At 40.2% G+C, this 22142-nt stretch overlaps 1 protein-coding gene across 1 annotated transcript in view; it reads left to right on the forward strand.

Annotated features, from left to right (window-relative positions):
• The window catches only part of LOC140480728 (ATP-dependent zinc metalloprotease YME1L1-like), a 68281-nt gene extending 46913 nt beyond the window's left edge, over positions 1-21368 (forward strand). The window contains exons 12-19 of the mRNA XM_072576013.1: positions 5763-5825; positions 6331-6443; positions 6524-6679; positions 7808-7959; positions 10978-11104; positions 12505-12578; positions 17952-18038; positions 20793-21368. Of these exons, the coding sequence (XP_072432114.1) occupies positions 5763-5825; positions 6331-6443; positions 6524-6679; positions 7808-7959; positions 10978-11104; positions 12505-12578; positions 17952-18038; positions 20793-20936 (916 nt within the window). The 3' untranslated portion in view covers positions 20937-21368. The remainder of the gene's footprint in view (positions 1-5762; positions 5826-6330; positions 6444-6523; positions 6680-7807; positions 7960-10977; positions 11105-12504; positions 12579-17951; positions 18039-20792) is intronic.
• The last annotated feature ends 774 nt before the right edge of the window (positions 21369-22142 follow it).

A 22142-nucleotide genomic window follows, 5' to 3' on the forward strand; every position in this document is an offset into this window, starting at 1 on the left:
AGGAAAATGTTAGAAGCTTTCATTTATTAAGTTCTAATAGGGCACTTTGATTTTTTTATTACCTTGAACTTATCTATGTTGTTTTATGAAAGGGAAATCATGTTTCACCAACTTCATTGGAGTTATTTAAGGAGGTAATACCTGCTTCGGATGAAGTGGAATTTGTGTTTGTACTGTACTTAGGTTTCCAGAACACATTTATAAAGTGTCACATCAAAGGTTATTGTGAAAAATAACAGTTCATGGTTAAGTGGATAACATATTAGTATGGAGAGAAGATTGGATGGCTAGCACTAAGAGGAAGTATGGGCAAAAATATATCTTTTTGGATAAGTGGGATGTTGGGTATCATCTGGCACAAACTTTTGTCCTGAGACTTGAACTGTTCACAATTTTTACAAATGACTTGAATGATGGGATGGAAGGTATGGCTTCCAATTTGCTGATGATACAAAGATATCAAGAAAACAAACTGTGAAAAAGAAGCAAGGATGCTTCAGAGAGATGTGGATAAATTGGGTGAATTGGCAAAGATCTGGCAAATGTAATGTAATGTGAGGAATTATGAAGTTGTTTGCTTTGACAGGAAGAATAGAAAAAGGAGAATATTATGTTGTGGAATAGACACCCTGGGTACAGGTAATTGTTTGAAATTTGTGTCACAGATAACAGGATGGTTAAGAAAGCCTTCAGCATGCTTGCCTGCACTGTTCAGACCTTTGAGTATGGGAGTTGGGATGTCATGGTGGGGTTGTATAGGATGTTGCTGAGACCTGTTCTGGAGTGATGTGTACAGTTCTGGTCGCCCTCTACAGGAAGGATATTATCAAACTGAGCAAGGTTCAGAAAAGATATATACCAGCATGTTGGCCGGAATGGAGGGTTTGAGCTATAAAAATAGGCTGGGACCTTTTTTCCATGGAGCATAGCAGGTTGAGGCGTGACCTTATGTAAGTTCATAAAACCATGAGAGGCATATATTTATGTACTTTTAAGAGAGAATGAATGCTGTTTTGCAGACAGCTTACACATATCTGTCATATGACTAACTAGCAGTCTGAGTGTATTGGAAAATTGAAAATATGTAATATATGTGAAATAGGTACCTGAGTTGATTGGCTAAATTTGAATTGTTGTCAAAACAGCAATCAGTTTAAACTCAGCCCCAGGAAACTAAAACCCAATTGAGCTGTTTAGAGCAAGGGTGGGGGGGTTAGAGTTGTGAATAGTTGTTGTTTAATGTTCACTTTTAGAGGTAAAGAACAAATTGATATTATTTTCTTTCAAGAATGGAATTTGGGAGTTCTCTATCACTCATATTTTAACAGGTTACCAGGCAAGGTGAGCTTTTCTGGGTGTTTGGTTTCATTAACAGAGGGGTTCACTGCCATGTTGTAACACTTGGGTAAGGTGAAAAGCCTTTTCTCTAGGGTGGGGGAAGTTTAAAGTGAGAGGTTAAAGATTTAGAAAGGACAAGACGGACAACTATTTTTAAATTCAGATTGGCTAGTGTGTGAAATGAACTGCCGGAGGAAGTGCTGGATTAGTGGTGCTGGAAGAGCACAGCAGTTCAGGCAGCATCCAACGAGCAGCGAAATCGACGTTTCGGGCAAAAGCCCTTCATCAGGAATAAAGGCCTGAAACATGGAGAGATAAGCTAGAGGAGGGTGGGGGTGGGGAGAGAGTAGCATAGAGTACAATGGGTGAGTGGGGGAGGAGATGAAGGTGATAGGTCAAGGAGGAGAGGGTGGAGTGGATAGGTGGAAAAGAAGATTGGCAGGTTGGACAATAGACAATAGACAATAGATGCAGGAGTAGGCCATTCTGCCCTTCGAGCCTGCACCGCCATTCAATATGATCATGGCTGATCATTCCTAATCAGTATCCTGTTCCAGCCTTATCTCCATACCCCTTGACTCCACTATCTTTAAGAGCTCTATCCAATTCTTTCTTAAATGAATCCAGAGACTGGGCCTCCACTGCCCTCTGGGGCAGAGCATTCCACACAGCCACCCCTCTCTGGGTGAAGTAGTTTCTCCTCATCTCTGTCCTAAATGGTCTACCCCGTATTTTTAAGTTGTGTCCTCTGGTTCGGCACTCCCCCATCAACGGAAATATGTTCCCTCCTGCCAGAGTGTCCAGTCCTTTCATAATCCTATACGTTTCAATCAGATCCCCTCTCAGTCTTCTAAACTCAAGGGTATACAAGCCCAGTCGCTTCAGTCTTTCCGTGTAAGGCAATCCTGCCATTCCAGGAATTGACCTCGTGAACCTACACTGCACTCCCTCAATAGCCAGAATGTCTTTCCTCAAATTTGGAGACCAGAACTGTACACAGTACTCCAGGTGTGGTCTCACCAGGGCCCTGTACAGCTGCAGAAACACCTCTTTGCTTCTATACTCAATCCCTCTTGTTATGAAGGCCAGCATGCTATTAGCCTTCTTCACGACCTGCTGTACCTGCATGCTTGCCTTCATTGACTTGGTGGACAAGTGCAGACAAGTCAAGGAGACAGTGCTGAGCTGTAAGTTTGAAACTAGGATGAGGTGGGGGAAGGGGAAATGAGGAAGCTGTTGAAGTCCACATTGATGCCCTGGGGTTGAAGTGTTCCGAGGCGGAAGATGAGGCGTTCTTCCTCCAGAAATATATAAGGTGGTGAGGGAGCAGTGGTGAAGGAGGTCCAGGACCTCCATGTCCTCGGCAGAGTGGGAAGGGGAGTTGAAATGTTGGGCCACGGGGCGGTTTGGTTGATTGGTGCGGGTGTCTCAGAGGTGTTCCCTAAAGCGCTCTGCTAGGAGGCGCCCAGTCTCCCCAATGTAGAGGAGACTACATCGGGAGCAACGGATACAATAAATGATATTGGTGGATATGCAGGTAAAACTTTGGATGTGGAAGGCTCCTTTAGGGCCTTGGATAGAGGTGAGGGAGGAGGTGTGGGCACAGGTTTTACAGTTCCTGCGGTGGCAGGGGAAAATGCCAGAATGGGAGGGTGGGTCGTAGTGGGGTAGTCACGGAGGGAACGGTCTTTGCGGAAGGCGGAAAGGGGTGGGGAGGGAAATATATCCCTGGTGGTGGGGTCTTTTTGGAGGTGGCGGAAATGTCGGCGGATGATTTTGTTGATGCGAAGGTTTGTAGGGTGGAAGGTGAGCATCAGGGGCGTTCTGTCCTTGTTACGGTTGGAGGGGTGGGGTCTGAGGGCAGAGGTGCGGGATGTGGACGAGATGCGTTGGAGGGCATCTTTAACCACGTGGGAAGGGAAATTGCGGTCTCTAAAGAAGGAGGCCGTCTGGTGTGTTCTATGGTGGAACTGGTCCTCCTGGGAGCAGATACGGCAGAGGCGGAGAAATTGGGAATACGGGATGGCATTTTTGCAAGAGATAGGGTGGGAAGTGGTGTAATCCAGGTAGCTATGGGAGTCGGTGGGTTTGTAAAAAAATGTCAGTGTCAAGTCGGTCGTCACTAATGGAGATGGAGAGGTCCAGGAAGGGAAGCGAGGTGTCAGAGATGGTCCAGGTAAATTTAAGGTCAGGGTGGAATGTGTTGGTGAAGTTGATGAATTGGTCAACCTCCTCGTGGGAGCACGAGGTGGCGCCAATGCAGTCATCAATGTAGCGGAGGAAGAGGTGGGGAGTGGTGCCGGTGTAATTACGGAAGATCAACTGTTCTACATAGCCAACAAAGAGACAGGCATAGCTGGGGCCCATACGTGTGCCCATGGCTACGCCTTTGGTCTGGAGGAAGTGGGAGGATTCAAAGGAGAAATTGTTAAGGGTGAGGACCAGTTCGGCCAAACGAATGAGAGTGTCAGTGGAAGGGTACTGTTGGGGACGTCTGGAGAGGAAAAAATGGAGGGCTTGGAGGCCCTGGTCATGGCGGATGGAGGTGTAGAGGGATTGGATATCCATGGTGAAGATGAGGCGTTGGGGGCCGGGGAAACGGAAGTCTTGGAGGAGGTGGAGGGCGTGGGTGGTGTCTCGAACGTACGTGGGGAGTTCCTGGACTGGGGGGGGGATAGGACAGTGTCAAGGTAGGTAGAGATGAGTTCAGTGGGGCAGGAGCATGCTGAGACAATGGGTCGGCCAGGGTGGTCAGGCTTGTGGATCTTGGGAAGGAGGTAGAACCAGGCAGTGCGGGGTTCCCGGACTATGAGGTTGGAAGCTGTGGGTGGGAGAAGTGGTTGATGCAGGTACAGTTAGAAAGTTTAAAAGACATTTGGATAAGTACACGAATAGGAAGGGTTTGCAGGGATATGGGCCAAACGCAGGCAGGTGGGACTAGTTTAGTTTGGGAAATGGGTGGCGTGGACTAGTTGGACCAAAGGCTCTGTTTACGTGCTGTATGACTCTGACTTTATTATCTAAATAGTGAGAGGTTGCAGAATTCTGAGATCCTAGAATGCTTGTACATGAATCATGGTGCAGGGCAGCAGGCATTAGGAAAACTAAGAGTGTGTTTTCATTTATCATGAAAGAGAATTGAATACAAAAGTAAAAAGGTTGTTATACAGGGCACAGTTAATGTCCACAGATCCTGCAGATTTGCTAAACTTCCCCAGCAATTTCTGTTTTAGCTTCAGATTTCCATCACCACAGTTCTGTTTTCTATTGACAAGACTCTTTGTTTTATATTAACGAGAATCTGCCTTGAAACCATTCAAGGGGCTCTACTTGTACTTTCTTTTCAGGAAGACATCGCCCTCAGAAAAATAATTGCCCCATCTGTTTTAAATGGGTAATCCCTGATCTTTAAACAGTGACCTCTAGTTCTTGTTCTCCCTAAGTCAAAATATTCCCTTCATATCTAGCCTGTAGAGTGCCCTCAGGAACCAACATGTCCTGGGGTACCGTTCACAGTACCTGTCACCTTATGTAAAAATGTTGGGCAAAATTCAGAAGGTTTATTAAAACAAAACCTAAATAGGTGGGCTGTCTTATGAGGAAGTGTTGAATATCCTGTATCCACTGGAGTTTAGAAGCATAAGAGGTGACTTGATTGACATGTTGGTTCCTGAGGGCACTCTACAGGCTAGATATGAAGGGAATATTTTGACTTGGGGAGAACAAGAACTAGAGGTCACTGTTTAAAGATCAGGGATTACCCATTTAAAACAGATGGGGCAATTATTTTTCTGAGGGCGATGTCTTCCTGAAAAGAAAGTACAAGTAGAGCCCCTTGAATGTTTTCAAGGCAGATTCTCGTTAATATAAAACAAAGAGTCTTGTCAATAGAAAACAGAACTGTGGATGATGGAAATCTGAAGCTAAAACAGAAATTGCTGGGGAAGTTTAGCAAATCTGCAGGATCTGTGGACATTAACTGAGTTAATATTTCGGGTCAAGTGACCATTCAGAACTTCCTGTTAACCTTTCACAGCCCGCTTATCAGGAACAGGAAGAAATACAAATTTGTAGTTACAATCAGATCAGGCTTGAAGAGACTCGAGGTGCTGACTGATCTGTGTGTTCACTTTGTTTGTGTGTTGCTGCACCTCTGTGACCACACCGCACCAACATTTTACCACTGAGCTACTGAATGATAAAACATTCATCTGTAAAATTGTGCTGTGCAGTTTCCTTAAGTTGTGTTGAGTGGTCAAGGCAAATGTACATATGGAATTCTGTTTTTTAACCAAAATAACTTCTTTTTAAGGATTGGAAATACACTAGCATAAAAGTGATAAATATTGGAATGATTGAAAATTGCTTTTTTAATTGCAAAAGCATTTAATAGCTAGTTCTGTAAAGATTCTTTATCTTTTTAGTTTCAAACCCAATGAAGGTGTCATTATAATCGGAGCTACAAACTTTCCTGAAGCATTGGATAAGTAAGTGTAAATTGAGCTTTGATTTATTTATTGTAGTTATTTATTCTAAATTTAACATGTAATATATTTGTAGCAAACATGGTGCATAAGTGCTACTTCCTTTTAAGGAAAGTCTTTGAATATAGGCATCATTATAATTTAAGATTTTGTTTAAATTAAACATACTGTTTTTGTAAAAGGATTAACATTATTTTATTCTTACCCTTAATTCAGTTACTTTTGATGCATTCTGCAACAGGATGTCAAAGCAATCCTGCACAATTGTAGTTACTATATTGCCTTGACTAGCAGTACCACTCACTAATCGGAATTTTGCCTTGACAATGTTGTGCACCTGATGAATTGTTGCTAAACATAAGCTTGAATGAAGCTTAGATGTACAGTCGTAAAGTAATTTTGACGAACCAAACTGCTAAGTGTTTTAATATGATATTTACAATAACAAAAGCTCTCAAAATTGGTTATATTTTAAATTGATGCCTTTTTTTAATGTATTCTTTTACAGCGCTCTTGTCCGACCAGGTAGATTTGATATGCAAGTTACTGTTCCTAGACCAGATATAAGGGGGCGAATAGAGATCCTCAAGTGGTATCTTGGCAAAGTTAAAGTTGACCCAGGTAAGTTACAGATGTTCCTTAACATGAATAATTATTGCAAATTTACTTTCTGTATGACTTGATTTTGTTTTTCTCTACAGCAATTGATGCAGAAATAATAGCCAGAGGCACAGTGGGTTTCTCGGGAGCAGAACTGGAGAACCTGGTCAACCAGGCTGCTCTCAAAGCAGCTGTAGATGAAAAAGATCAAGTCACAATGAAAGACTTGGAATTTGCCAAGGACAAAATTCTTATGGGTATGTTCTATCCTGCTATTTGAATTTTGATTTTCTAAAAGCTTTCGGAGTTTCGTCTGTTAAGTTTGTGCTTTCACACTACTATTTTAAGAAATTCTGAGATAAATGCTTAGAAAATATTTTTTATCTTGCTGTTTAGGTAGATCAGCTGTATCTGAGTTTAAGAACTGTTATTGCATTATAAAATTAGTCCAAATAAGTTTTATCTTTTTAATAGGTTGGCAAACTTTCATTTTTCAGGAATTCATCTCTCCAGTTAAATCATATTTTAAGTTATCTGTACCTGTCACATGATTTCAATGGAAAAGTTAAATTTACCTAAATTCTTCTACGCATGTAGAACAATGTTTTTTGGAGAAACAGCTTTAGCTATACAAACTTTCACTGGGACTCATAATAGAAACTTTATTCTATGCATTGTCATTAATCTAGTAATATGTTTTAAAATATGCAGCTAATGGTATCAAACCAATGTAAAATCTTCCTCTGCTGTCACCCATTTATATTGGAGCTTTGAAGCAAACATTGACTAAGCTAGAAGCTGCAGAAAATTCCTGGTAATTGGGTGTTGGTGAAAAGCCATTTGGTGGTACCACTAGTAAAAGAATATCAAATGCTAACCATGAGCATTTAAAGACCACTGTTAGAACTTAGTGTAAAAGTATTTATTTCTAGACAACATGACCAATTGCTCGTAACAGTTTTATCTCTTTTCCTTCATTCTGTTCCTGAAATTATGTTGCATTCAGGTGTTTCCTTGCACCTTGATTTCTGTATTGTCTCTCTTTGGGTAGCTTTTTGAAGGATGTGAGAATACTTGGAAGCAAGGTTTCTGCACCCTGCGGCAATGACTCAAAAGGATAAAGCTTCAGTATGAGATAGATCTTTTATCGTAAAGTTTTAAGATTCTCAAATGTTCAGTGTTTACTTTCTAGGCTGGCTCAGTAATTTAAAAGGCCCTAAAGTTGTTGCTTCTAATATATTTTAATACATATAATGGTGAAATTGAGTATTAAATGGATTATGGAGCTTGAATATGTGACTTAAAAAAACTATTTTTGGTGGGCAATTTGTTCAAATTGCATCTTACTTGAAAATATTGTATGTACATATGACTGTTGCCAACAGGTCCAGAACGCAGGAGTATTGAGATTGATGCTAAAAATAAAACAATCACTGCATATCATGAATCCGGACATGCAATAGTCGCACATTTTACAAAGAATGCTATGCCCATTAACAAAGCTACAATTATGCCAAGAGGACCTACCTTGGGACATGTAAGCGTTAAATTGTACTTAAGCTTGTAAGAAATTATTCTGTTTTGTTTGTTCAGCTTGAAAACCAAAGTAATTGTCCTGAATGTTGAATTTTGAAAATCAACTGCTAACTGCCACAATGCTACAGTATTGTAAGTTGACAATTTGTCAAGATTAGTTTTTGTAGTTGATTAATACTTGGCAAGGGACAATTTTTTTTGAACTTGTATAACATGCAAAAAGTTACTTTTCTTGTCTTACAGAAAAAAAATGTGTAGTAATCTCTGTAGACACTGTTTATGCTTAATGAGACGTTTGAGCATCTGAGAGAACTTCTCCACAAAACTCCCCTGTTTTTACATAAAACAATCTTACTTTATAGGTCAAGGAAATGTAAGCACTACTAACTTAATATCATGGGTTGTCAAGACTTGTGTATCCAATTCCTCTTTTACTTCCTGATTCAACTCTGACATGGTGAAATTTTGAGGGTTTTAATAATTTCTGAGACAAACTTTGGTTTCTTTTCCATGTTCTAGCTATTTTCTGAGGGAGAGTATTTCTTGGGATCTTTCTATCAGCTTTTTGGTGGTGATCCTTCAACTTTACTTCAATCCTCAAGACTTTTGAGCTCATTTTGAGCATAGTTGCATTGTACACTCTTGTCCTGGCCTTGGACAGACACAATCTGCTTTCTTCAGGCTGTTCCAATAGCTGCTTTCCAGATACAAATTCAGAGCTTGCTGGAAAAACTCAGCATATCTAGCAGCATCTGTGGAGAGAAAGCAAAGTTAATATTTCCGGTCCGATGACCTTCCAGAACTGGTTTCAAAACTTCAGAGCTGCTTTACAGGTCCTGGCAGACACTTTCTCTGCTTTCTTCAGGGGTGCAGCTCCAACAACACTCAAGAAACTCGACAACATCTCAGACAAAGCAGCCTGCTTGATTGGCCACCACATTACCAGCATTCACACACACCAACCACAGACGCTTAGTGACTGCAATGTGTGCTATTTACAGTATGCACTGCAGAAATTCACCAAAGATCATTAGACAGCACCTTCCAAAGCCACGACCACTTTCATCTAGGACAAGGACAGCAAATAGATGGGAACACCACCCAAGTGACTCAACAGCCTGACTTAGAAATATATCACTGTTCCTTAACTGGCAGTGGGTCAAAATCCTGGAATTCCCTCCCTAATGGCATTGTGGGTCAACCTATAACATGTGGGCTGCAGCAATTCAAGAAAGCAGCTCACCACCACTATGTCAAGGGCAACTACAGACAGGCAATAAATGCTGGCCAGGCAGCAACACTGACATCCCATGGGTGAATTTAAAAAAAAAGCCCCAGCCAAGCTGACTGCTCACTGCTTGTTTCTATGAGGACGCACACAAATTTAAGCGAAGGGATCTCCTAAGCCTGCATGCTTTGGGATGCTTCAAATAAAAATGTTAATTAATTATCTATTGCCTTCAAAATGTACCATTTATTTTGTGACTCACATGAATACCTTGCATGTCTGATGGAGTTAATGGCCCTCTTTCCAGACCTGCTGGTTTCAGTAAGAACCTCAGTGTTTACCATGGTGCTTTTACTATTTTTAATTTGAGAAATAAGTGTTTAGTTCCAATTTCAATAACTGTGGATTTCCCATCTCTATCAAGAGCTCAGAAATAAATGTTCCTTTGTTTACTAGTTTCTCAATCAAGTGGTTTCATTTGCCTGCCATTAAAATTCCTAAACCACAAGTTATTTCCCAAAGCACAAATTATTCATTCAGGTATCTGCTCAGCATTGGACGGGTTGGATTGAAGGGTCTGTATCCATGCTGTACATCTCTATGACTCTATATGAGTGAAAATACCTATTCAATTGCTAAATTACTAAATAGTCACTTGTATAAGGACATAAATGCTTTTGAATATGATGTATTTCAATCCCATTCAAGTCTTGTTCTTCTTAACAATTGCCCATATTTCTTCTTTTAATTCTGCCAACTTGAATTTAGATTGAATTTGTTACTGGAAGGCAGAAAAGGAAAATGAGGACAAAAAAATGGAGAAAGATCTGTAAAGGCTAGGATGGGGAATTTGAAAGCATGGTCAAAAAGAGCCTGGAGAGACTTTTGGTTAATTATACATATTATGAAACTCAGTCATTCTTCAATATTTTATGCACTTTCTTTAATGTCTTCACATCCTTCCAAAGTGTGGTGGCCAGAAATGAATGCAGTGCTGCAGGTGAAACTGAACAAGTGTCATATACAGATTTAATATTTAATACAAGAGCCAGGACATTATGTCCCTTTCAATAAATCTGAGGGTACCATATGTTTTATACACCAACCTGTCATATCTGCTCTGCCACATTAAAAGGTGTATACACATGTATATACCTGGGTCCTTCTGCTGCTCCATATCCATGAGCAGCCCCCTGACTCTGCCCACCCCAGAACTGTATTACTTATTTAATATTTTCTCTCCATGTTCTTTCTAACAAAATGAATAACTTCACCCTTCTTTGCTTTATGTTCCACCTGTCACTGCTCCACCCATTCCATAAATCTGTCCATCTTTTTCAAGTTCTACACTAATCTCTTCATGGTTTTCAATGCTTCCAAGTTCTGTAAATTTAATAAACTTTGAAATTCTACTGAACACCAGTTCCTGAGCACTTCTACTATAAACTCTGTCTCAACTCTGAGGAAATATTATTAAGCACTACTCTTTGCCAATCACTCGGCCAATTTTGTATCCACATCGGTAATGTCCTTTTTAGTACACATGATAAAATGTATCTAAAGTCAGAATCAATGTTTCTTATGGCTAATTCTTCATTGTGTGTTTATATTAATAGTGGAAGATTGTGTTTAATCCATATAGAACTGGATTTGGAATGTGGAAATTGTTATATTTTAAAATTAGTATTTAAACTTTTGTTTAAACTTTGTGTTTAAACTTTAATTGGACTGTGTACTAATGTATTGTGTACAGTTTCTTAGGAGCTTGTATTAAGTAAAATTCTCTTTCAGGTGTCATTGTTACCAGAAAGTGACAGGTGGAGTGAAACCAGAGCTCAATTGCTTGCACAAATGGATGTCAGCATGGGTGGGAGAGTAGCCGAAGAACTCATCTTTGGAACAGAACAAATTACCACAGGCTTGTATTAAGAAACAATAAGAACTCTAGCATCCCATTTTGTGATTCAACCCATTTAGTAATTCGGTGAGACCACCTCCTATCTGATCTGTGATCCACCTCCATATACCTACTTTTGTCCCATATCTTTTAATATCTTTATTTGACAGATCTATCAGCCAAAGATTTAAAATTAACAGTTGAAGTATTTGTTCTAAATTTCTGCCATCCTTCATTTGTGGAAATGTTTCTGAATTTCACTCCTGAAAGGTCAGGCTTGGATTTTTAGACTATATTCTCTTGTTGTAAACTTGTCAACCAGAAAATATACTTTTCCCTTTCTATCCTGTCAGCTCCCCCTTAACATCTTAAACTTTTGATTAAGTTACCCTTTTTAATCTTCTAATTTCCAGGGAATACGATCATTGTTTGTGTGCTGTCTCCTAGTAAATAGCTTCTAGTACACTAGTAGCTTTTTAGTTAATCCTATGTTGCTCCCTTTCCAAAGTCTGTATATCCTTTCTGAGGTGTGGCATCTGATTGTGCTCAGCACTCCAGGTCCAGTCCATGCCAGGCTTTGTATTGCTGATGCTTGACTTTTATTCCCTTATATTCAGGCCCAGGTTACCCAATATTCTATTAGCCTTTTTAATTATTTTTGGTATTGTTAATGATGTTAATCTGTGTGCCTGGACTCTTCACTCACTTTGGATCTCCGTTGTCATTGCTTTGCACCATCTTAAAAGTGCTCTGGAAAATCCATAGCTGTCTGAAAGTGATGACACAACTAGATAAGGTAGTAAGGAAGGGCTATGGCATGCTTGCTGCTTTCATTCGAGGCGTTGAGTATAAAAGTTGAGAAGTCATGTTGCAGCTTCAGTAAAACTTTAGTGAGGCCACATTTGGAATATTGTGTGCAGTTCTGGTTGCCATACTATAAGAAAGATATGGAGAGGATGCAAAAGAGGTTTACCAGGAGTATATTAGCTGTGAGGAGAAGTTGGGAAAACTCTGATTGTTTTTGCGAGAGGGTGACCTGATGGAAGTATATAAAATTATGAGCGACATGGACAGGGTTGGTAGTTGGAGTCTTTTTCCCAGGGTGAAAATGTTAAGTACTGGGGGCATTGGTTTAAGGTGAAGGGGAATACCTTCTCTCTGTTTCAATATTCATTTTTTTTCTGTAATGTCTAGAATACCATTCTGTTGCTCTCCAGTAAATACTGACCCTAGTTACTTATAATGTAAACCATTTCCACTCTTACTAATTTTTGAAAGCTTTCGCTTGTCCTCTTTTTGCTAATATTATTTTTAAATGTAATTTCCCTTTGTTTCATTCTCCTTTTTTCTCAGGTTAACAATAAAATAAGAAAAACATTTGTCTGTCTTCTGTAACTGAAATATTGTTTCTTTTAACCCAGGTGCTTCGAGTGACTTTGATAATGCAACCAAAATAGCAAAGTTGATGGTCACAAAATTTGGAATGAGTGATAAGGTAAAAAAAAATGTTATTTGTTTATTAAATCGCTAGTCCAATTTGAATTTCTGTGTAAAAGTAGCTTGGATCTGCTGATGGTAACATCCATGTTGTGTGTGGATTGTCCTCCATGTGTCAACAGGCCTTTGAGATTGCTGTTTTCCACCTGGACCAATAGATCAGTTTATGTTGATTGTTAACTTTACTTTTAACCCTTTTTCAGCATAATGAATAAAATAGAAGCTCAATTTCAAGATTTTCAAGTCCACTGCAACCTATTTGCACTTTATCTTCATACATCAGTCACCTCATCACTTGCCTTAAATGCATTCTTTGATCCTTATCCAAAATAAGTGCAGGTGTCCCCCCATAACCATGGGTGATACGTTTCAAGACCTACCGCTGATGCTCAGTACTGTGGATCATAGCCAACCCTATTATTTTTGTGAGAAACTTACCTCCCTGGCAGCCCCTGGAATTATTTCTGGAATGTTCTATGTAATATTTTTGGGCGACGGTAAAGCGTGGTAAACTGAAACCCTGGAATCCGAATCGGAGGATACGGGGGTTCTACTGTATTAACTTTGATTCTGATGTCCTTGTTTACCTTTGTTACATTGCGTTAAAATAGAGAAAGGTTGCAGGATTAGTGGTGCTGGAAGAGCACAGCAGTTCAGGCAGCATCCGAGGAGCAGTAAAATCGACGTTTCGGGCAAAAGCCCTTCATCAGGAATAAAGGCAGAGAGCCTGAAGCGTGGAGAGATAAGCTAGAGGAGGGTGGAGGTGGGGAGAAAGTAGCATAGAGTATAATAGGTGAGCTGAGGAGGGGATGAAGGTGATAGGTCAGGGAGGAGGGTGGAGTGGATAGGTAGAAAAGGAGATAGGCAGGTAGGGCAAGTCATGGGGACAGTGCTGAGCTGGAAGTTTGGAACTAGGGTGAGGTGGGGGAAGGGGAAATGAGGAGACTGTTGAAGTCCACATTGATGCCCTGGGGTTGAAGTGTTCTGAGGGGAAAGATGAGGCGTTCTTCCTCCAGGTGTCTGGTGGTGAGGGAGCGGCGGTTAAGGAGGCCCAGGACCTCCATATCCTCGACAGAGTGGGAGGGGGAGTTGAAATGTTGAGCCACAGGGCGGTGTGGTTGATTGGTGCGGGTGTCCCAGAGATGTTCCCTAAAGTGCTCTGCTAGGAGGCACCCAGTCTCCCCAATGTGGAGGAGACCGCATCGGGAGCAACGGACATAATAAATGATATTCGTGGATGTGCAGGTAAAACTTTGATGGATGTGGAAGGCTCCTTTTAGGGCCTTAGATGGAGGTGTGGGCGCAGGTTTTACAGTTCCTGCGGTGGCAGGGGAAGGTGCCAGGATAGGAGGGTGGGTTGTAGGGGGCACGTGGACCTGACCAGGTAGTCACGGAGGGAACGGTCTTTACAGAAAGCGGTGCGGAGGGAAATATATCCCAGGTAGTGGGGTCCTTTTGGTGGTGGCAGAAATGTCGGTGGATGATTTGGCTTATGCGAAGGTTGGTAGGATGGAAGGGAGCGTTCTATCCTTGTTAACGGTTGGAGGGGTGGGATCTGAGGGTGGAGGTGCAGGATGTGGACGAGATGCGTTGGAGGGCATCTTTCACCACGTGGGAAGGGAAATTGCGGTCTCTAAAGAAGGAGGCAGTCTGGTGTGTTCTGTGGTGGAACTGGTCCTCCTGGGAGCAGATACGGCGGAGGAATTGGGAATACGGGATGGCATTTTTGCACAAGGTAGGGTGGGAAAAGGTGTATTCCAGGTAGCTGTGGGAGTTGGTGGTTTTGTAAAAAAATGTCAGTGTCAAGTCGGTCGTCATTAATGGAGATGGAGTGGTCTAGGAAGGGGAGGGAGGTATCAGAGATGGTCCAGGTAAACTTAAGGTCAGGGTGGAATGTGTTGGTGAAGTTGATAAATTGCTCAACCTCCTCGCGGGAGCACGAGGTGACGCCAATGCAGTCATCAATGTAGCGGAGGAAGAGGTGGGGAGTGGTGCCAGTGTAACTACAGAAGATCAACTGTTCTACGTAGCCAACAAAGAGACAGGCATAGAGGGTGGCACAGTGGTTAGCATTGCTGCCTCTCAGCGCCAGAGACCCGGGTTCAATTCCTGACTCAGACGACTGACTGTATGGAGTTTGCACGTTCTCCCCGTGTCTGCGTGGGTTTCCTCCGGGTGCTCCGGTTTCCTCCCACAGTCCAAAGATGTGCAGGTCAGGTGAATTGGCCATGCTAAATTGCCCGTAGTGTTAGGTAAGCGGTAGATGTAGGAGTATGGGTGGGTTGCGCTTCGGCGGGTCGGAGTGGACTTGTTGGGCCGAAGGGCCTGTTTCCACACTGTAAGTAATCTAATCTAATCACTCACCCAGAATCTGGTTTCCAGCATCTGCAGTCATTGTTTTTACCTAGAGAAAAGTTGCTGACAGACCATTTATGGAAGTTGGAAAGAGAGTGCGCGGTCCCTTAGAGGTATTTGTGTCAGTGAGGTGCTGGAAAACTGGAGGGTGGCAAATTTTGTGCTTTTATATAGGAGAGGTGGCAAGGAAAAACCAGGGAGCTTTTGACCATTGAGTCTGATGTCAGTGGTGGGCAAGTTGTTGGAGGCAATTCTGAGATACAGGCTTTACATGCATTTGGAAAAGCAAAGACTGACTATTGATAGTCAGCATGGCTTTATGTGGGAAATCGTATTTCACAAATTTTGAGTTTTTTGAAGAGGCTACCAAGAAGATAGATGAAGGCATTATCTACACGGCTTTTAGCAAGACCTTTGACAGGGTCCTACGTGGTAGATTGTTTAGTGAGATTAGATCATATGAGATCCAGGAAGAGAGCCAGTTAGCTACAAAATTGGCTTGATGGTAGAAGACAGAGTGGTGATAGAAGGTTGTTAGAAGGCCTGTGACCAGCAGTGAACCACAGGGATCGGTTCTTGGTCCACTGTTGTTTGTCATTTATGTCAATAATTTGTATGAGAATTATAGGAAATGTGGTTAGTTAGTTTGCAGGTGGCACCAAAGTTAGTGGTACAGTGAACAGTGCAGAAGGATTTACACAGTTACTGGTAGGGTCCCAGAGAGTGTTGTTGAATAGAGGAACCTAGTGGGTGCAGGTTCATAGTTCATTGAAAGCTGTGTCGCAGGTAGAGAGTAGTGAAGAAGGCATTTTGGCATGCTTGCCTTTATTGGTCAGAGCATTGACTTTGGTGTTTGGACACCATGTTGCAGCTGTACAAGACTTTTAGAATACTGCTTACAATTTAGGTTGCCCTGCTATTGAAAGGATGTTGTCAAGCTAGAAGAGTATAGAAAAAGTTTACAAGGGTGTTGCTAGGTCTAGAGAATTTGAGCTATGGGAGGGAAATTTTAAATGGGACCTGAGGGGCAACTTTTTCCACACAGAGGGTGGTGCATGTATGGAATGAGCTGCCAGCAGAAGCGGTGGAGGTGGGTATAATTACATTTAAAAGACATTGGACAGATCCATGAATAGAAAAGGTTTACAGGGATATGGGCCAAACACATGTAAATGGGACTAGTGCAGTTTAGGATACCAGGTCGGCATGGACAAGTTGGACCAAAGGGTCCGTTTCCATGCTGTATGACTGTTACTCTGTTAAGTATACATGTATCAGATATTTCTAATTTCTAACTCCAGATTAGTAACATTTGGGGCTGCATTTTCCAGTAGGAGTTATGTTTGATTGTGGGTTGTGAAACTCTCTTGAAATCAGTTTCCCTACATCGGAGTTTTCAATAAGAGGTGATTTTGCTATCTGAATAGGCTGCAAGGATCTGTGAATGGAAATGGGATACCTCTGGGAGGGTAAGGCGTCAGATGGAAAGGTCATCATTTAAGTGTTCTGCAAGTATCCTATGTCTAAGAGTAAAATTGCTGCTTTCAAACAAAGTTGTCAGCCAATTATTAGCATATGTTTTCTTGATAAATATTCTCTCTCTTTTCCAAATCTTTTATTCTAGAGAACATGTCTCTGTTCCCTCTAGGTTGGAGTTTTAAAGCAATACTTCATGAAATTGGGAGTCACAGACAGTGATACACTGGAAACTGGCGAAATTTAAACTGAAATAAATCTAGAATATCAAGCCAGTCTTAGCTGTAGTGTTCATGGAACTATCAATTCTCATTAGTAAACCAGATGAATTTTTTTTAATGTCCTTTAGGAAAAGAAATTTGTCATCCTTACCTGGTGGCCAGCATGTGACTTCAGAGTAATATGGTTTAAACTTAACTACGCTCTGTAAATGGCCTAACAGGCCATTCAGTACAACGTCAATTTGGGATGGGCAACAAATGCTGGCCCTACCAGCAATGTCCACCTCCCAAAGCAGATGCAAAGAAAGTCGTTTATGTATAGAGGAACCCCAGTTATCCAAACAATATGGGGCGGGGGGAAGGAGAAAGTATTTCGCTCGGTTGATCAAATTCTGGATAATTGAATGCCAGCTAACATAGTTTAGCCGAACACCGAGACATTGCAATCTTGCCAGATAATCTGATACTTGGATAATCGAATGCCAGATAATCGAGATTCCTCTGTATATGACATCACTATTATCTTGTATGTACTTGCACATACATGGACTGCTGTCAGTAAGTCCCTTGAATTCGTTGTGTACTGCTCTAAGGTAGGTAATTCACTATCTTGTACCATACTTTTGACTTTTGGAAAGTTTTGTTTGCTGACATGCTGTATACCTGTCCTTATTATCTGAAGCTGAGGATTCGAAAAGGCGAACCATCTCTATTAAAACTTCAACAAAACAAAGTTAGGTTTTTAATAGGTCCATAGGCAATTTAATTAGCGTGTCAATTGACATAGGTCCTTGTGAAAATTGCCAATGATGAAAACAGAAACAGAATGTGTTGCTGCTGTTCAGCTTTTTTTTTCTGCTGCCTCCATTCCATCACACTGTGGGATGGGAAAATCTGGAGCTTAAAATTCAATGAATTCTTCCTGCTGAAATCATTTTGGCATTATCAGCATTGACTTTGCTTCCTTCTTGTTGATCATTAATAGAAGCTCTCATTAGCATAAATATTGTCAAAACCCATCAGTCCACTTTTATCTTGGAAGATACTTCAGCTCACATCAAGCTTGTCTGCAGTCCATTTCAGTACAAAGCTGTCCTGCATGTCTTCACTCTACTTTTAGAGAACACCTCCATAACTAGGTTAAGTGAGTGTCTAACATTTAACGGCACCCTTACCCCATTCTGCATCTGCAAAAGTAACACACAGCCTATTTTTGTCATCTCTTCTGTTACTGTGAAAATGAGCTGTTAGGTGATGTATTCATGAAGTTCAATATTATGTAGCATTGTGATCGCATTCTATTTTGTTTTTGTCTAAAGCTTGGAGTGATGACTTATTCAGATCCAGAAAGAGCAAGCCCAGATACACAATCTGCTATTGAACAAGAAGTCAGGATATTATTGAGGGTAAGATTATTTTTGTTTGCTTTATTAGCTAATACAATACCCAAACCTTTGAACATATTTATGGTAGACATTTCTGAAATCCAGATTAAATCTGATTATTTTTCAATACTTTTCATTGTCCAGAGTCCTGACAATAATAATCTAGGTTGACTGTGCACTACTGAGAGAGTCCTTCACTAGAAGTACTTTTTTTCAGATTAACTACCTTGTCAGATGAAGAAGCCAAGCAATGAGAGGGAATCTCTATTGTTCTGGCCAATATTAATTACAAAACGTCAGCACATGATCGCGGAGCTAATGTACAAATTGATTACTGCTTTTCTAGCATGACAATTGTGATTACCAAATAGGCAAGACTTAATGTTATGCAACATGACTGAATTGATTAATGACTTCCAAGATACCATCCAGATAATTTTAATATGATTGAATTTTACAACACAAGAAAGTAGGTCTAAGATTAGTATTTTAAACATAGGAAGGACAACTGTGTGCACGTGAAAGCTGAGCTAGAATAGACATTATTTTAGGAGATAGATTAGTAGAAAAGTCTTGACATATATTTAAAGGCAGGATTTCTGAATACTCCTGCTGTAAAGAAATATTTCAAAGGGCACACTACCAACCATATTTAACTAAAGATGTTAAGGAGAGCATGAACTTGTGGTCAAAAGATATAGTCATGTGAAGGTGATTGGTCAGAATACAAAGAGAGACAGAAAATGAATAAAAAGTTAATTCGGACAAAGGAATTCCTGCAGGAGAGGAAGCTAGCTAGAAATGTAAAAGTAGCAAAGTTTTTATGAAGGAAAAGACTAAGTGAATATTAACTCTTTAGAGGTTGAGAGCGGTGAGTTGGTAATAAAAAACAGAAGATGCGTGGAATATGTTGCTTCTGTCCTCACTATGGAGATTACAAAAACATACTAAAAATAGCTGTAAATCAGTTGGTGGAAGAAAAAATGGAACTTTTTAGAATTCTTATCACTAGAGAAGGAGTACTGAGCATAGAGATGGAACAGCAGGTTGATGTTTCTGACACTGGTCAGACCATATTTGGAATGCTGTGAGCAGTTTTAGGGCCATGTACTTAAGGAAGGGTGTGCTAGCATTGGAAGAGGACTAGAGGAGGTTTACAAGTATGATTCTAGCAATGAAGGGCTTGTCATATGAGGGGCAGCTGAGGATTTGGGTACTCGATAGAGTTTAGAAGGATGGGGGCAGATATCTTATTGAAACTTAGAGAATACTTTGAGGCCTGGTTAGAATAGGCACAGAGATGATGTGTCCACGAGTAGAAGAGACAAAGACACGAGAGCACAGTGTCAGAGTGAAGGGATGACTCTTTTGAATTGAGATGAGGAATTTCTTCAGCCAGAGGGCAGTGAATCTGTGGTATTCCATTGGTGCAGAAGATGTGGAGACCAAATAACTGAGTGCATTTAAGACAGAGGTAGATAGATTCTTGATTCGTCAGGGATCAGGGATTTCGGGGAGAAGGCAGGAGAATGAGATTGAGAACATTCATCATGATTGAATGTTGGAGCAGCTTCGATGGGCCAAATGGCCTAATTCTGTTCCTATATCTCATGGTCTTATGATCTTCGAGTGCGTGAGTCACAATATTAGTATGCACGTGCCATAAGAAATTAAGGAGGTTAATGGATTGCTATCATTTATTATAAAAGGAATTGAATATAACATTAAGGATGTTATGCATCAGTTATGTAGATCATTGGTGAGACCACATTTCAAGTATCGTGTGTAATTTTGGTAGTCTTATTTACAGGAAGATGACAGTAAACATTGGAGGCAGTTTAAAGGACGTTTACTAGAATGATGTTTGGAATGAGTGATTTGTCTTATGAAGGAAGATTGAACAGTCTTGGCTTGTTTTAACTGGAGTTTAAAATAGTGATGGGTGATTTGATTGAGGTTTATAAGATTCTGAATGATCTTGACAGGGTGGATGCGGAAAGGTTGTTTACTCTTGAGTGTGAATTTATTACTAGTGAACATTTCTAAAATTAAGGGTCACCCTTTTTAAGACAGATGAAGGGCTATGTTTTCTCTTGGAAGATAGTGTAACTTTGGAACTCTGCTTGTGAAGATGGTGGAGTTGGGTTATGGAATATTTTTAAGGTGGATGTAGATGGATTCTTGTGAGGCAAAGAAATCATAGGTTACTGCAATTGATGTGAAACCCACACAGATCAGAAAGGACCTTATTGAATGGCGAATCAGATTTGAAAAGACAAATTACTTATTTCTGCTCATAATTCATATGTACACGTGTAAGTGCCTAATTTCCTAGAAGGTATTTTGGGATATCATAAGGTCATGAATACTGGTCTTTCACAGGGTTTTGGTTTTGCATGCTTGCATTTGCTCATTTGCTCACATGTTGTTTTCTTGTGCACACACGCAGCCACATTTCCTTGCAATTTTGAAATAATTCAGGTTCAAGTTTCTTCAGACCGCTATCTTTAGTTTGACATGTGTAGCCAATTCTAATTTGTTTGGATCACAATTTTGTACGTTTTTTTGTTCACTAAACTGTATAACCATTGTGTAATTTACTTTCAATTCATTTAATTTATCTTCAATACTGTTGAGTGTGTGGTGCTTTAGACTATGGATATGATAACAGTACACAGAAAATATCACTAAATTAGTAGTCTTAAATGTTTGTGATATGCTAATTTTGATTGAGATCTTTGAGACTGTATTAAAAATCTTTTCTTTTAAACACAGGATTCTTATGAAAGAGCAAAGCAAATCTTGAAGACTCATGCTAAAGAACACAAAAATCTTGCAGAGGCTTTGTTGAAGTATGAGACACTGGATGCCAAAGAGATACAAATGGTTCTTGAGGGAAAGAGACTAGAACTAAAATAACTTCTCATTGTAAAAGAGACAACAGTTCTTCATTATTTACTCAGATGTATATATGTGGAAGAGCAGTAGCCCACCAAATGCATACTATAGGTGATTTTAACACTTAAGGGCATTGTTAGTATTTTTATAGTCACAGAAAATGATAACTTGCACAGTGAAACTACCAAACATCTGTGCTCTGGGGCTTAATTAAGTTCCAGCTCAACTGCTCCCATTGAATAAATGGATGGGTTTTTAAGTGATTCATTTTCATTTATGAATATTTTGCTCTATGTAGTGTAAAATCTAAAGTTGGACAAGAAACATGGTGAGCATTGTTGCCTTCAACTATTTTTCTTTTTTTCTTTTTCTGTATTTTAAGTATTTATGTACACATTTGAGATGTAATTTTGATGAGTGCTTCCCAGTGCAATTAAAATCAGATGAAATGTCTCAGGGTTGCTTTCATCATTGAGTAATTCAGGTATTTGTTCAGTTATTTGTCGTATTTATCCCTAGGCTGCTGCTGGGCATTCCAACCCTTCATTATCTTTTCTCTATTGCCAATGTTTCTGGAGTCAGTGATAAAACGAGAGCCCTTCTGATGTCAAGTCCACAAGCTATAAAACTGGTTACTTGTTACGTCATCGCTAGCTTTGCCTTAAGTAGTTACGATGACATAATTGCACGGAATGCAAAATAGTTCCTCCTTTTTTGCTGTAATGTAGAATAAGCAGTGTATTGTAGGAATTGAAAATCATCAATGTATAGAAAGTTTATTAAAATTGTACTTTTTATTTTGAATATAGCAGTAAGTACGTCAAATTCTGAGATTTCTATTGACATCTAAAATAAAGAGGTCATATCTGAAGTTCTTCTATTTTACATTGTATTTGGCTTTTATTGGAGTCAAGAATTTAAAATTAACACATATTTGCATTTGTCAGTCTGCAAACTACTTGCTACTGTGGATTTCTGGAAAGAGAAGCCAGTTAAGTCTGTAAGACATAGACTGAATGGCATACTTATGCTCCTGTCAAATCTGCTCAGCCATTCATGCGATCATGGCTGATCTGGTAATCCTGATCTCTACTTTCTTGCTTTTTTTCCGTACAACCCTTGATTCTCTTAGATTCTCTCTCAGCCATGAATTTACCTTACAATCCAGCCTCAGCAGTCCTCTGTAATAAAGAATTCCACAGATTTACAATCTTCTCTGAAGGAATT

This window comes from Chiloscyllium punctatum, chromosome 8 (assembly GCF_047496795.1).
Source record: "Chiloscyllium punctatum isolate Juve2018m chromosome 8, sChiPun1.3, whole genome shotgun sequence".
Classification (NCBI taxonomy): domain Eukaryota; kingdom Metazoa; phylum Chordata; class Chondrichthyes; order Orectolobiformes; family Hemiscylliidae; genus Chiloscyllium; species Chiloscyllium punctatum.